At 42.4% G+C, this 13,367-nt stretch overlaps 1 protein-coding gene across 1 annotated transcript in view; it reads right to left on the bottom strand.

Moving 5' to 3' along the window:
• LMTK2 (lemur tyrosine kinase 2) overlaps positions 1-13,367 on the bottom strand; it is an 84,336-nt gene that overhangs the window by 13,419 nt on the left and 57,550 nt on the right. The window contains exons 8-10 of the mRNA XM_055339704.1: positions 6,033-6,117; positions 4,667-4,788; positions 156-305 (exon numbers count right to left, since the gene is read on the bottom strand). Coding sequence (XP_055195679.1) covers positions 156-305; positions 4,667-4,788; positions 6,033-6,117 — 357 coding nt within the window. The remainder of the gene's footprint in view (positions 1-155; positions 306-4,666; positions 4,789-6,032; positions 6,118-13,367) is intronic.

Genomic DNA, 13,367 nt, shown 5'->3' with positions numbered 1-13,367 from the left:
AAAATTGATGTTCATCTAAAATCCTTTGTGAATAATATACAAATGACTGCTTTTTGTAACATTTATTGTTTAAAAACAGGGAATATACAACTGACACCCACAGAAAGATTTCCTTATCTTTTGAAGACAATAAAATATAAAATGGGGTTACCCACCATCTGTCGGAATAAGGCTGCTCCAGCTGGGGCTTAGGGAGTTTTGTGTCTCTCTCTCGAATCACTTGATTGAGAACATCTAAGTTGGAAAGGTTGGAATAAGGCTGAGCAGCATTATCAAAAAGCTCCCAAAGTGTCACACCCAATGACCTGTGGAAAAAAGAGAAGTTATTTCTTCCTCTTTATTTATTTGTTTGTTTGTTTATTTATTTATTTTCTTCCTTTCTTTAGATGTCAGTTTTTTTTTTTAGCACCAACACTTCTATTTGTACACTCATTAGGGGCTTTAAGAACAAGGTGTATACTGAAAAGGTTATTAAAGACAGCTCTTTAACATGATTTTTAAAAAGAGGCATTGTCTATAAAACAAGGACAAGTATGCCTCCTATTTATGACTGAGTACTCTAGAAGTTTGGCCAATGCAAAAAGAAAAAAAATTGAACAGATAACAGGCAGAATTATAGAGAGCAGCTAATATAATTATCATAGAGAGGAGCTAATGTAACTGTCAACTTTGAAACTCAAGAAATTATTTGAAAGATTAGAATTATTTCAGAGTTCAACAAAGTGGTGAGATACAAGATAAACAGCCTGAGGTGGACAAAAAAAATCCCATTCACCTAATGGTAGTAAACACCAAAAAATATCTAAAGCAAACTTTTATATAATTAAATAATCTCTTCTTTGGTGGGTCCACACATTTTTTGTTGCAATGATTCCATAGCGCCATTTGTCACTATGATGGAGAGATTTCTTGCCATCATTCTGCCACCTACTTGTGTGCCAGAAGAGGCCATCCACTGAGCCTCTCAATGTCTCTAGGGACACGGCTGTTACCACAGTCGGGCGGGAGTGCCCCTTCCCAGTGCCAACTCCCCATGTGTGTCTGTCTCTCTCTGTGTGAGTGCTCTGTCGCCATGGAAACGGTCTCCGTGGCTCAGTCCCAGGTACCAGCCTTCCGTTGTGTACTAGCAACTCCTAGTCACTGCTCTGGCTCCTAAACCTGGCTGTCCACCTGTGTCATCTGGGAATACAGAGCTACATAGGACCTGCCCCCAAGGACTTGCAGTTGGTTGATCAGGTGTGGCCAAGAAACTGTACTTTAAAAGTTCCCTAGTGATTCTGGCATCCAGCCAGGTTTGGGTATTGATGGTTTACATGACTTGGCTCGGTAACTCCAGAATTCTTGTTTGAATAAGCTGTACTGAATAAACCAGTCTGTTATTTGACATTGTATTAGTGCAATATAACTTATGAGTTCATTTCTCTAAACTTCATAAATCAGTGAAAGAAATCAGCATATCCAGTATCTAAGTTGAGAGACCACCTCTATCAGAGGAAATAAATGGACCCAAATTTCACAACTCCATTCAAGAAAGAAAACACATCTTCTCCCTGGCGCAGATTTGTCAGAGGCAGAGGGCCATCCTGGATACAAAAGAAGTTTAAGACATTATTGAAGCCTTAAGAAGGGAGTTTACAATTTAACTGAGGAAAATAAGAAAATTACATGGAATGCTAAAGACCACAGAGGCAGTACATAATGAATGGCACAATGAGTGTTATTGCTGCCATGCTTGGTGTGACCTTGGGCATTTAACTAACAACCTGCCTCAGTATCTCCAAAGCCCTGTTTTAATTCCTTTCCCTCCTCAAAAAGGCCTATTCCTAGACTAAAACCCTGTCCAGCCCCCAGCCCACCCTGTTCTTCAGAGAACACGAAGCACAGGCTTTCTCAACTCCCCACTTCCGCAATTCTAGCATCTCTGCACACACCCTTCCCATTCCTCAGGCCACAGAGAAGGATGAGATACATCTCCTCCTCAAAATCTGTCCCTGCCCTGTAGCTCTCTACTCCATGTGGTTTCCTGCCACCAATTACTGCCTCTGATCCCTGGCTATTCAATTCTTCCCCTTGTACTGGCTCCTGGATCCTGGAGTCCCACCGGCCTCTCCCTCCTGGAGTTACCTTCTCTTCCACCAAACTCTGTAAGTGAGGCCCCTCTCATTTACCCCTGGTACAGGGTAGGTGGCTCTTGCCTTGGGCTGCAGTTGGCCCTACTGCCAGCCCTACCTCCAGATACTTCTCAAAGTGTCAGCAACAAGGGGTGGGAACACAAGCTAAGCTCTGTCTCTGGGAACACAGGCTAAGCTTTCCGGCTCAACACCCTGCTAGGAACAGTGAAAATATGGATGAAGCATAAAAAGTATCTTTTTAAAGGCATCAAAGACAGGAAAGCAGGGACTTGCCAGGAAAATCTCTAGAACTTGAAGATGTAAGGAGAACACTAAAACTACCTCTAAGCTGGTGCCTTTGCTAAAGCACAGAAGTTGGGCTTTTGCAGTCTCTGCTTACAAGGCAATGCAGGTGGTAGCGGAGGTAAATAGGCCAAAGCCCTGGGCCTGCCCAAGCTAAGGGGAATCACAGAGAGACTTCCTCACAGCGAGATTAAGCCTGCCCCCCGCATCCCTCCAGGAGTCTGAAAGGTAAACTGACTCGGCACTGCGGAGCTGTGAGTTAGTGTACATGTGTATGCGTGTTTGAGTGTGTGTGTGTGTGGGGGGGGTGGGCACACTGGCCCCTAACAAGCTGTAACCACAGAGCTGGCCATTGACTGTATTTGCGGCCCGAATTCACATCACCTGGGTGGTCAAAAACCTTGAGCTGAATACATGAAGCCCTGTAGTAGTAGAGCTCCCTTACACAGCAGGACCCCCCAGTATCCGACACAAGCAGGTAAATGTGGATCCTCTCTGGAGGAATGTTCCCCAACTCTAGGTTTCCAAGATCCTTACCCCAAGGAAACAAGGCACCATCAAGAATCAGCAAGATCAACTCCACCAAGACCTCAGATACAGGAATCATCTGATGCAGATCATAATCCAATCGTTTTAAAAATGCTGGGGCATGTTTTAAAACACCAAATAGAATTCCTAAAACTGAAAAATCAATAGCTGGACTATATAAAACTTAATAGAGAGATTTAACAGAAGAATAGACAGAGCTGAAGAGAGAATTTTTAAAAAGAGAAAGAATTAGTGGCTGGAACACAGGTCTCAAAATTATCTAGAGTGTGGCACAGAGAGTCAAAGAGACAGAATATGTAAAGGAGATCTTAAGAGACAGAAGGCAGAGCAGGAAAGGATAGCACACATCTAAACAGACTTTCTAAAGGAGAGAAAGGGAGCAGAGGCAGTATCTGAAGAGGGTAAGGGCTGAGAACACCACCAACTTAAGGTCTGAGAAGCCAAATAAATCCCGAGCAGAAAAACATAAGAAATCCACACCCATACATGTCATAGTGAAACTACAAAAAATGAAAGACAAAGAGAATTTAAAAGCAGCCAGAAGAGAAAAGATCACATTACCTTCAAAGAGCTTAGGTAGACTTACAGCTGACTTCTCAACAGCAACAATGGAAGCCAGAAGACAGTAGAATGATCTCTTTAATATGCTGAGAGAAAGTAACTGTCCCCAAGTAAAAATAGACTTCAAAAATGAAGATAAAATAAAGGTATGTTTAGATCTACAAAAAACTGAGAGTCTGTTACCAGCAGGCCCTCACTCTAGGAAATTCTGAAGGACATACTTCAGACAAAGAAGGATGATCAGAGATGGAAATATCTGAGATTTAAAAAAAAAAAAAAAAGAATGAGGAGCAAAGTGATTTAATTATGTGGATAAACCTGAACAAAAAATGCTAAAAAATAATAACAATGTCTTGTGAAGGTAAAAGAAAAAAATACCCAACAATAAGATATAATTGTGTACACGTGTGTGTGCAAGTGCATGTGTGTGTGTGCACGCATGCATGTGTGTGGTATATGGTTAAACCAAGTTAAGCATGTTAAAGTATCCTGAGATCCTTGTATTGATCAGACAGAGGATCAAAATATGAACTAAAATGAGACTAAAATAAGTGGAATATACATGTTATAACTTTTAGGGTAACCTTTAATAAAAGTACAGGAGTAGCATATACAGCTTCCAAACTAACAGGAAAAAGCAGTTTAAAAAAAGTAGTCCAAAAGAAGACAAGAGAAAAGGAAAATAGAAAAAGAAGAAGAATAGCACAAAACTATTTATATATAAATTAAGAAAGCTGTAACAGAAATCGTTAGTCAAAGACATAAACACATTTTTTTCAACTTTCATTAAACTGATCTCCTATAAATCACAGTATTACATATTGGTCCAAACCTCTTTTTGTTTTTTTCATTCACTTCAATAAATATTTAAAATGTCTCTTATACTGTAGGCCCTACAGTAGCCACAGAAAAAAAGCCGAGTTCCTGCTTTTATGGACCTTATTACTGTTGAATGGGTAAGAGAAAAGCTAATTATTACAATCGCAATTGTGATAATTGGTATGAAGTCAATAAACTTTTTCATACCATCAGGCATTCCTGTGTTCCTACATCTTAATTATTTTTCCTCAAGTACTCAAGGGGAAGGAAGTTAGGACTTTGCTACACAAGAGAGTCTAACAAAATGGTAAATCTATACATACCAGATGTTACTATACTTAGTTTGATCTGCAGTTAGTAGTCTGTCTTGAAAGCTGGTTACTAATTCTGGAGCGGTCCATCGCAGAGGGAAAATTTTTTTATCATCTGTTTCAATATAATCCTCCTGTTTTGTCAGAAAGCATACAGGATTTTAAATTCTATTACGCTTGTTAATGAACTTAATGATTGAACACCAGGTCATTCTCAGAAACACATACTGAACCTAAAAGATGAATCAGAAAAAGTAGTGGGAATGAAGAGAGATTTTCTGGGCAGAAGGTGGGTGAGGTTTTCTCTGAAGCCTCCTGGGCTTCGCAAGCTGCTCTCTGAGCCATGAACGCTTACTCAGTCAGCCTTCCAGGAAACGGAAGGTACGCCACGTCTAATGCACAGAACATGGTTTCTGACTGAGCAAAACATCTTTTAAAATATGCTGGGCATTATGCCCCGAGTAGCGTGGCAGTGCCTAAGGTTAATGAGTAAGAGCACAGACTGGGCTGTAAGTCCATGCTCCATTACTTACCAGCTAGCTAGCTACTCTGGGCAAGCAACAGATGTGTTAAGCCTTTTTCTTTATCTGTATAATGAGGATGATACAATACCCACCTCCTTTTATGGTAAGGATTAAATGAGATACTGTCAGCAACTACTTCATTGTGCTTGGTACACATCAAGGGCTCAAGACACGAGAGCTACTATGTAGACACATAACCAACTTATATTTGCATGTTTTAGTTACAAAGTACTATGAAAACATGACCCCTGTGGTCCTCACAAGAACCAGTAAGACAGAACAGATATGATCCTCATGTTATTGCTGATGGCATATAGCCAGGACAATCACCTTCTCTGCTCCAAATCATGCTATCTCATTCAGTTGCGTGACATAAAAATAAATGAAAACCTCATCTACTTCTTATCTTGTTTGGGGATAAGTTTATGGCAGAGTTTAAAGAATGTAAATTCCGTGCTTACTAAATCTGACCCAGAATTTTACTGGAGAAATGCTAATTTGACGTATCATCTATTATACAGGTGGGTCATGATTACTGCCCATGTGTTCATACTAAAATGTATTATATACCATCAGACTATATCAATTATTCTGTGTAAAAGTCTTACTTTTAAACAAAGCCTTTGGAAAGCTGTCACAAAACCTCAGCACAGAGCCACTGATGCAGACAAACCACACGTCAGAAGCCAACACTTCCGTTAAAATGACTAGAATAAACCACTTTTCCAGAAAGGCCACAATAACCAAGATTCTTACCCCCTCTTCCACAGCTGGAGTGGCATTTTGTGATAGGACCACCTCATGACTATGAAATTAAATAAGCTGTAGGAAAGAATCTTTAAGCCTTGGCTTACCTTGTACCTGCTGAATCCTATTCCGTAGTCTCCCACTTTCACATTCAGGTCCGAGGTAAGAAAACAATTCCGCAGGGCTAAGTCACTGAAGACAGAAAGAGCAAAGTGAACACAAGTGTGAAGGGGAACCCACAAACAAGCAGGACGATGTCACCCCAAACTGCTGTGAACAAGGCTTTCTCTATGAAGCAGAGTGGCATGTTCAGCTCTCTGCTCAGTAATGTCTTAAAATTCTTTTTTAATGGAAAAAGGATTAAATATAATATTTTTCATTATTTAAGTCCATGGAAATGATTAGATTTTTTTTTTTAAACAAATAACTGCTACACAGCAGGGCATCTGGATGGCTCAGTCAGTTGAGTGTCTAACTCGTGATTTCGGCTCACGTCATGATCTCAGGGTCCTCTGGCTCCATAACACTCAGCAGGGAGTCTGCTTCTAGATTCTCTCCCTCTGTCCGCCCCCTGTGCTCACTCCTCATGCGCGCACACACTCTCTCTAATAAATCTTTTTTTTAAAAAAAACAACAGCTAAGGTTAAATACAGACCACATTTATACCTTGTGCTGCACTGATACCAGATTTATGGCCCATTTCCTAGTGTTTGAAGAGTGACCAAGAATTTTTAAATACTATAGGCTGAACTATCTAAATAATGTTTTACAATAACCGATAGTACTTGCACAACAATCTAGTGGTAGTCTATTTATTATAAAGAGAAATAAAATTACAACTTCAAATACCCAAAACTAATTATATTATTTAAAATGTTGTTTTTTTAACTTCTTTTTCAAAGATATGGGAGCATTATGAGGAGGCCCTTTCCAAATTACTTGGCTTTCTTGCAAACCCCACTTCTCTACAGGGAGGTAAGGAGCACATTTTCAGGACTTACTGAAAACAATTTACGTAGTTTATTTAAGAACAGGTTAATTCTCAAAAACACGTGTTGAAAAGTAAAAACTACTTTTTCTGAAGGACCTTTCCATATAGACAACAGAGTAAATACTTTGGATTTCATATAAGCCCCTTTTTATCTTTCAATCTTTCAATCTTCTTGATCACCCATTGGCATAAGAATTAACAAGTCCACTGAAGTACAAAATTTAAGTAAAGTTTAAGTAAATTTAAGTAAAAATTTAAGTAAAAAATCGGGTACTTTAAGGTACCTGATTTATAGTTTCAAATCATAAAGTTATCAAAAACTCTCCATAGTCCAAAAACTCAAAATGTCTGTCTTTATAGGACTGTAGAAGACAACAGCTCAAATTAATGATTAAATACTTATTTTCAAAGATTTTAGTTTCTGAAGCTTACATGCCTGAAAGAGGATGATGATGAGGCTAATGACGACAGCAGCTATCACTGATGTAACTCAGTGACAGCCTGGCACCTAATGACACTGATTCAATCATATGTTCATGGCTAAGATTTGCAAAGCACTTCCTTTACACTGGGCAGTTCTCTAGCTCTATACACATATTAACTCATTTAATCTGCATGACGAACCTTGGAAGTGGATACTCTCTTATCTTTCCCATTTACAGAGGAGGAAGCAGGTAGAGGATCAAAGTAACTTTGCCAGGGCTGCAAAGCTAGCAAGATGCCGTCCCCACCAGTAGTTATCAAGCGCCGATGTATCAGCAATCGGCAAGCACTGGTCTGGGCATATGGTTGGTACCCAAGGAACACATGCTGGTGTTCTAGATCTAGACATCCAATTGGTTCTGTTCAATCGTATTTACACTGGGTTCACTAGTGGTAATTTTTGTGGTGCTCTCCTCAGAAGCCCTCAGGCCTCCTGTGGTCTCTGGGAGCAACAGAGAAACTTCAAATTTTAAGAAGAAAACTGGTGTCTCTTTTGGACTGAAGGGAGGCAAGAGGGAGGAAGAAGCAGTATACTCTCTAAGGGCAGAAAAAGGGAAATGCTCTCAGCCCAGTGGCAATGGTCCACTGGTCCAACAGCTCAAATAGGATGGTGCCGCGAGTTCTGCCAACATGGCTCTGTCTCCAGGCAACACTGATGAGCATTTCCAGAGTCTCTAGAAACAGATCCTTCTTAACCTTGCCCACATCTCTCTCCTAAGACCAGAATTAAAAGCTGGGTGCCAGTATTCCAATAGGGCCCTGTGTGTTAAAAACTGGGTGCCAGTATTCCAACAGGGCCCTGTGTGTTTATCACCTGCAGGCAGGCAGCGGCCTGAGCACTTGGCGCCTTCCCCTTGGGTCGTCCAAGCAACTAAGCCTTGAGCAACTCCTAGACTGCCCTGCTCTTTCCCTCCCTCCTCTTCGCTCTCTTTACACATGTTCAGTGCAGTTCTTTAGACACATCAAATGTGAAGGTTACAGAAAAGGTGAAAAGTCACATAAGCAAAAGGCCTTTGGCTTTCACTATAAAAGGCTTAATCCTAAAACTTTAACACAATCCAACTGATGTTCTCAGGGCAGGGGAAGGAGGAACGCTTCTTACCACTTGAAAACAGAAGTAATGAGGACAAAAACGAGGGCGGGACTGGAGGAGCTTCTTCTAAACCTGCCCCCTTAAATCACTGCATGTGTGCCAGTGCCACACACAACACAGGGTGGGAAGTGACAAAGGCCATCTTAGAACTAGTCTCGGCTCCACTGCTCAGAAGCCATGTGACTCTTGAGCACGACTGTTGCTCAGAGATTTTAAATTCGAGGAAGAAAGATTCACACCTCCATGTGCTGTCTGGGAAGGAAGGTTTGGTGACACGTGGCATCTGTGACTTACAATGTCAGGGGCTTGTATGGCCGTTCAAGCTATTTTTTTTATTATTATTTTTTATGATAGTCACAGAGAGAGAGAGAGGCAGAGACACAGGCAGAGGAAGAAGCAGGCTCCATGCACTGGGAACCCGACATGGGATTCGATCCCGGGTCTCCAGGATCGCGCCCTGGGCCAAAGGCAGGAGCTAAACTGCTGTGCCACCCAGGGATCCCCTCAAGCTATTTTTTTACACCAAATAGAGTTATTTAATTTTCATTTTGAGTCATTGGTGATCACTGTTGTTTCTTCAGCTGTGAATGCATGGCTGATGCTGGGGAGATGGATCTCACTTCGTTTTTTATATACTGTGTGCTGTGAAAGTGCTAAATTACTTTGTGATTATGAGCAAATTTTCTATTTGACAAAGCCCTGCTGTGGGATCTTGATGATTCTTCTGTACCAGATTGTTCTCTTATAAATATATATGTTAGAAAAATATGCACACTTTCAAATAGAAGAGGAAGAGGCTTTTTAGCCATAGAAATCACTTTAATAAGAGCTGTATGATAAATTGTTGAGCGAGTGTAAATATTTTTACGTCTATCAGGGTTCTTATTTGGAAGGGTGCTCTCACCATTCCCCTTGTTGAAGAGAGTAAAGTGGTTCTAAATGTTTATGAAGGATGTGCGTGCTTGCTCCGGAGGTCCCAGGAAAAGCAGGCCCCTGCCAGATCACTTGAGAATACTGGCTGCCTTACGGGGACTGAACCCACACTTTCTTTCATGAAAAAGATGCAGATGAATTACTTTTGTGTTAATATATAGAAAAACGGCAAATACACGTAAGTACCTGCAAATATATGTAAATATTGATATACGGGGTGTCTGTGTGTGGTCAAAACGCCTGTAAGCAGGTGGGCGGGGCCACCCTGGGGCCGTAGGGTCAAATGTGAACACGTGCTCTTTGTAACTGCGTCACTCAGGGGTTGTCATGACTGCTGTACTTGCCCGTTTCTACTGTACTTCATTTGCAATCTATTTTTAATAAACTTTGTATGTATTTAAAAAAAAAAGAAGCCGTGTGACTTTGGGCAAGTCATTGAACACATCAGAGCTTCAGTTTACTCACAAACAGGGATGTGCTGTAAGGGCTTACTCACAAGGTTCTGTGAGGATAACATAAAGCAAGAGATGAAATGTTCTCAAAATTTTAAAGCACTATCTAGTTCCAAGATAATATAATTCGATTCAAAATTGGTGAAAACAAATATTCTCTGAAGCCCAATAATACACAAAGCTAGGGCAGCCCAGGTGGCACAGCGTTTTAGCGCCACCTTCAGCCCAGCGCGTGATCCTGGAGACCCAAGATGGAGTCCCACGTCGGGCTCTATGCATGGAGCCTGCTTCTCCCTCTGCCTGTGTCTCTGCCTCTCTCTCTCTCTCTCTGTGTCTCTATGAATAAATAAATAAAATCTTTAAAACACACACACACACACACACAAAGCTAGAGAAGAGAAAAACACAAAGGTGTCACTTAACAACACAGGTAATTATTGACGTCAATGGCTGCTTTTGGTCAGGAAACACAAACATACCCAGTATATTCTTCCTTCAGGTTGAAAAACAGGTCCATCAGGGAGGCTGCCAAATGATCCAGCCCGACAGCCTCTGGCTCAGTCCCCTCAGCTACAGCAAGGCCATCACCTGCATCTGCACAGTCAATGACCACAGGGGCTCAGCCGTGGGAGCAGGGCAGACAGATGCTAGAAGTGAGGATCCACAGATCTCAAGAGCTCCCCAGCCTGACTCACAAGGAAGCATCACTACTTGTTCTCAGCTCACACCAAACCTAGAGTTAACCCAGCTCCAGCAGGAATGCTTGACCAGAAATGGCTTGGTGAGGCTGGAGCCATTCCCAAAATCGCTCACACTTCTGTTCACGTTACACAGGCTTTCCCGAGCAAGCAGAGTTCCTGATAGAGAGAGGCATAGGTGGAGGGATACCTGGGTGGCTCAGCAGTTGAGCATCTGCCTTTGGCTCAGGGCGTGATCCCAGCATCCTGGGATTGGGTCCCGCATCAGGCTCCCTGCATGGAGCCTGCTTCTCCCTCTGCCTGTGTGTCTCTCTCTCTCTCTGTGTCTATCGTGAATAAATAAATAAAATCTTACAAAAAAAAAAAAGATTTAAGAGAGGCATAGGTGGGAAGCAAAAGAACTGACACTGCTAAATATTCTCCTAAGGCGTGGTAAACGTTATCTTAAGCCCTCTCGACAACAGCACTTCAGGATAAAAACTATCTCCAATTCACAGAAGAAACAGGTTCAGAAGGATTAAGTAACAGGGCTTATCTTGGTAAAGCTGACAAGAGGTGAATTAATAAACTTGAACTCCTACTTTTTGCATTGTTCACCAGACCGCTCTGCTGTTGGCAGTCATAAAAGTTAAAAAAAATCACTATGGGTTTTGAGGAATTGCCATTTACCACTCAAAGATGGGACGCAACTCAAAGAGATACAAGCTCAAGGTGAAAATGAGAGGACTCTGAGATGGCACAAAGGACAGTTTTGACAACTTTCACCCTGATTTATTAGGCCAGTCCTTGCTAGTTGAACGAGACTACATTTACTAAGCACATCCTGCATGTCAGGCACCTGTTAGGCTTCAGATGTACAGAGAACACTCAGGCTGTGAAATTCTGGGTGGACGCAGAGAAGGTCTGTGGCTAGAATGTGGGCCACCACCCCTGGCCTGGGTTTTGAGGGCTGGTAATAAAATGGGGACAAAGCCTTTGGTTCTCAGTTTTCTCCAGGGCTGGGCCAGAGCTGACATTGAGCTAGACAGTCAGGTTTCTATGGGTTTCAACCTCCCAGTTATGGCTTATCTCCTCACTGTATACATGATCACAAGACTGGACAAAATACACAAGGAAGCAGTCTTCAGGTACTGGACAGTGAAGACCCCAGGGTTCTGATCCTGAAGGAAAACAAAATACCAGAGGTGAGCTTCACATGTGCTCTACCTTTCTGTTTAGGGTCACTTTCCAAACCACAGCACAAAGATACAGAGCCCAGAGAGCAACAGCCTCCCTGGCTGGTGGAAACAGAGGCTGCCAGAGAGGCTGTTTGTAGGGCAGGGTAGAAGAGAGAGCAAGCTCAGAGACCAAGCAAGCACCCCAGAAATCTACATGAGGGTCCCTCTGAGTCTTGTCTGCGGCCGACTCCTGAGCTGGGTACATACGTACCCTGGGAGACAATAAGGAGCGGACAAGATACTCCACAGAACTGAGAAGACTGGTTAGAGTGGGGAGACCTCCCTTAACATCCTGGTGACAGCCCTCAAAGTCCTTAGAAGACAGTTACTGTGATACAAGGCAAGGGATCCTCTAGGCCTGTCCTAAAGGTGTCCATACCAGGATGGAGCTGAGCTGCCTATTAAATACTTTCCAGGATGCAACTGCACACTCTTCAAAGTGATAGTTCTCACACTGGGCATATACTGGAATCACTTGGGAGGGAAGTGAAGACACAATGGGCCTGCAGTGGAGTGGCCAGGAGTACCTTCAACCCCCAGAATCCAAGCCTGGCCTAGAAGGCTGCACCAGATCAGGGTCAGGGAAGGCCAGCATGGCTCAGGTGTGCACATTTTAACCAGTGACAAACCAGCAGGCTTTAAAAAATTTTTTTTTTAATTTTCATTTATTTATGATAGGCACACAGTGAGAGAGACAGAGGCAGAGACACAGGCAGAGGGAGAAGCAGGCTCCATGCACCGGGAGCCCGACGTGGGATTCGATCCCGGGTCTCCAGGATCGCGCCCTGGGCCAAAGGCAGGCGCCAAACCGCTGCGCCACCCAGGGATCCCAAACCAGCAGGCTTTAGAACACAGCTGGTATTATGCCATGATCCCAGAACATGAATTTTCCCATGAGGCCTAGAGTCATCTAGAAAAATGGGATATTTAATACCTTACTTACCACTGATAATTTGAAGTTGAGGTCTAGGGTCCCAAGGCAAAGTGGCCCTCCACACGAAGACATCGCTTTCATTTTCCCTCTGCTTCATACACTCAGCCTACAGCATGCTTTCCTTCCTGAGGACACAGCACATAGAGCCCAAGCCTAGAGCTCTGTGCTCCCTAATCCTCTCGGTCGCTTTTTGCATTAACTGGGTTATAAAAGAATACTAGTTTTTTTTTTCTGAGATTTCCTCAAGTGTGGTCATTCTTTTTTTCTTTTTAATTTAAAAAAACAAAACAGGGATCCCTGGGTGGCGCAGCGGTTTGGCGCCTGCCTTTGGCCCAGGGCACGATCCTGGAGACCCCAGATCGAGTCCCACGTCGGGCTCCCCGTGCATGGAGTCTGCTTCTCCCTCTGCCTGTGTCTCTGCGCCTCTCTCTCTATCATAAATAAATAAAAATTAAAAACAAAACAAAACAAAACACACTTCTTTAAAAGTATCTTCCTCCCGCAGCAACACCCATTCCAGGTAACATGTATTAACAAACTGGTAGATATAATCTTTCTGTGTTTTTCTATATACATAGCATACACACAAGAAAATACAGATAAAGAAATAAGGAGCATTTGCTTTATATGCCATCATGCCC

The sequence above is a fragment of the Nyctereutes procyonoides genome, unplaced genomic scaffold (genome assembly GCF_905146905.1).
Source record: "Nyctereutes procyonoides isolate TBG_1078 unplaced genomic scaffold, NYPRO_anot_genome, whole genome shotgun sequence".
NCBI classification, from domain to species: domain Eukaryota; kingdom Metazoa; phylum Chordata; class Mammalia; order Carnivora; family Canidae; genus Nyctereutes; species Nyctereutes procyonoides.
Note: the sequence above shows the minus strand (reverse complement) of the source record. Positions and strands in the feature narration are given on the sequence as shown.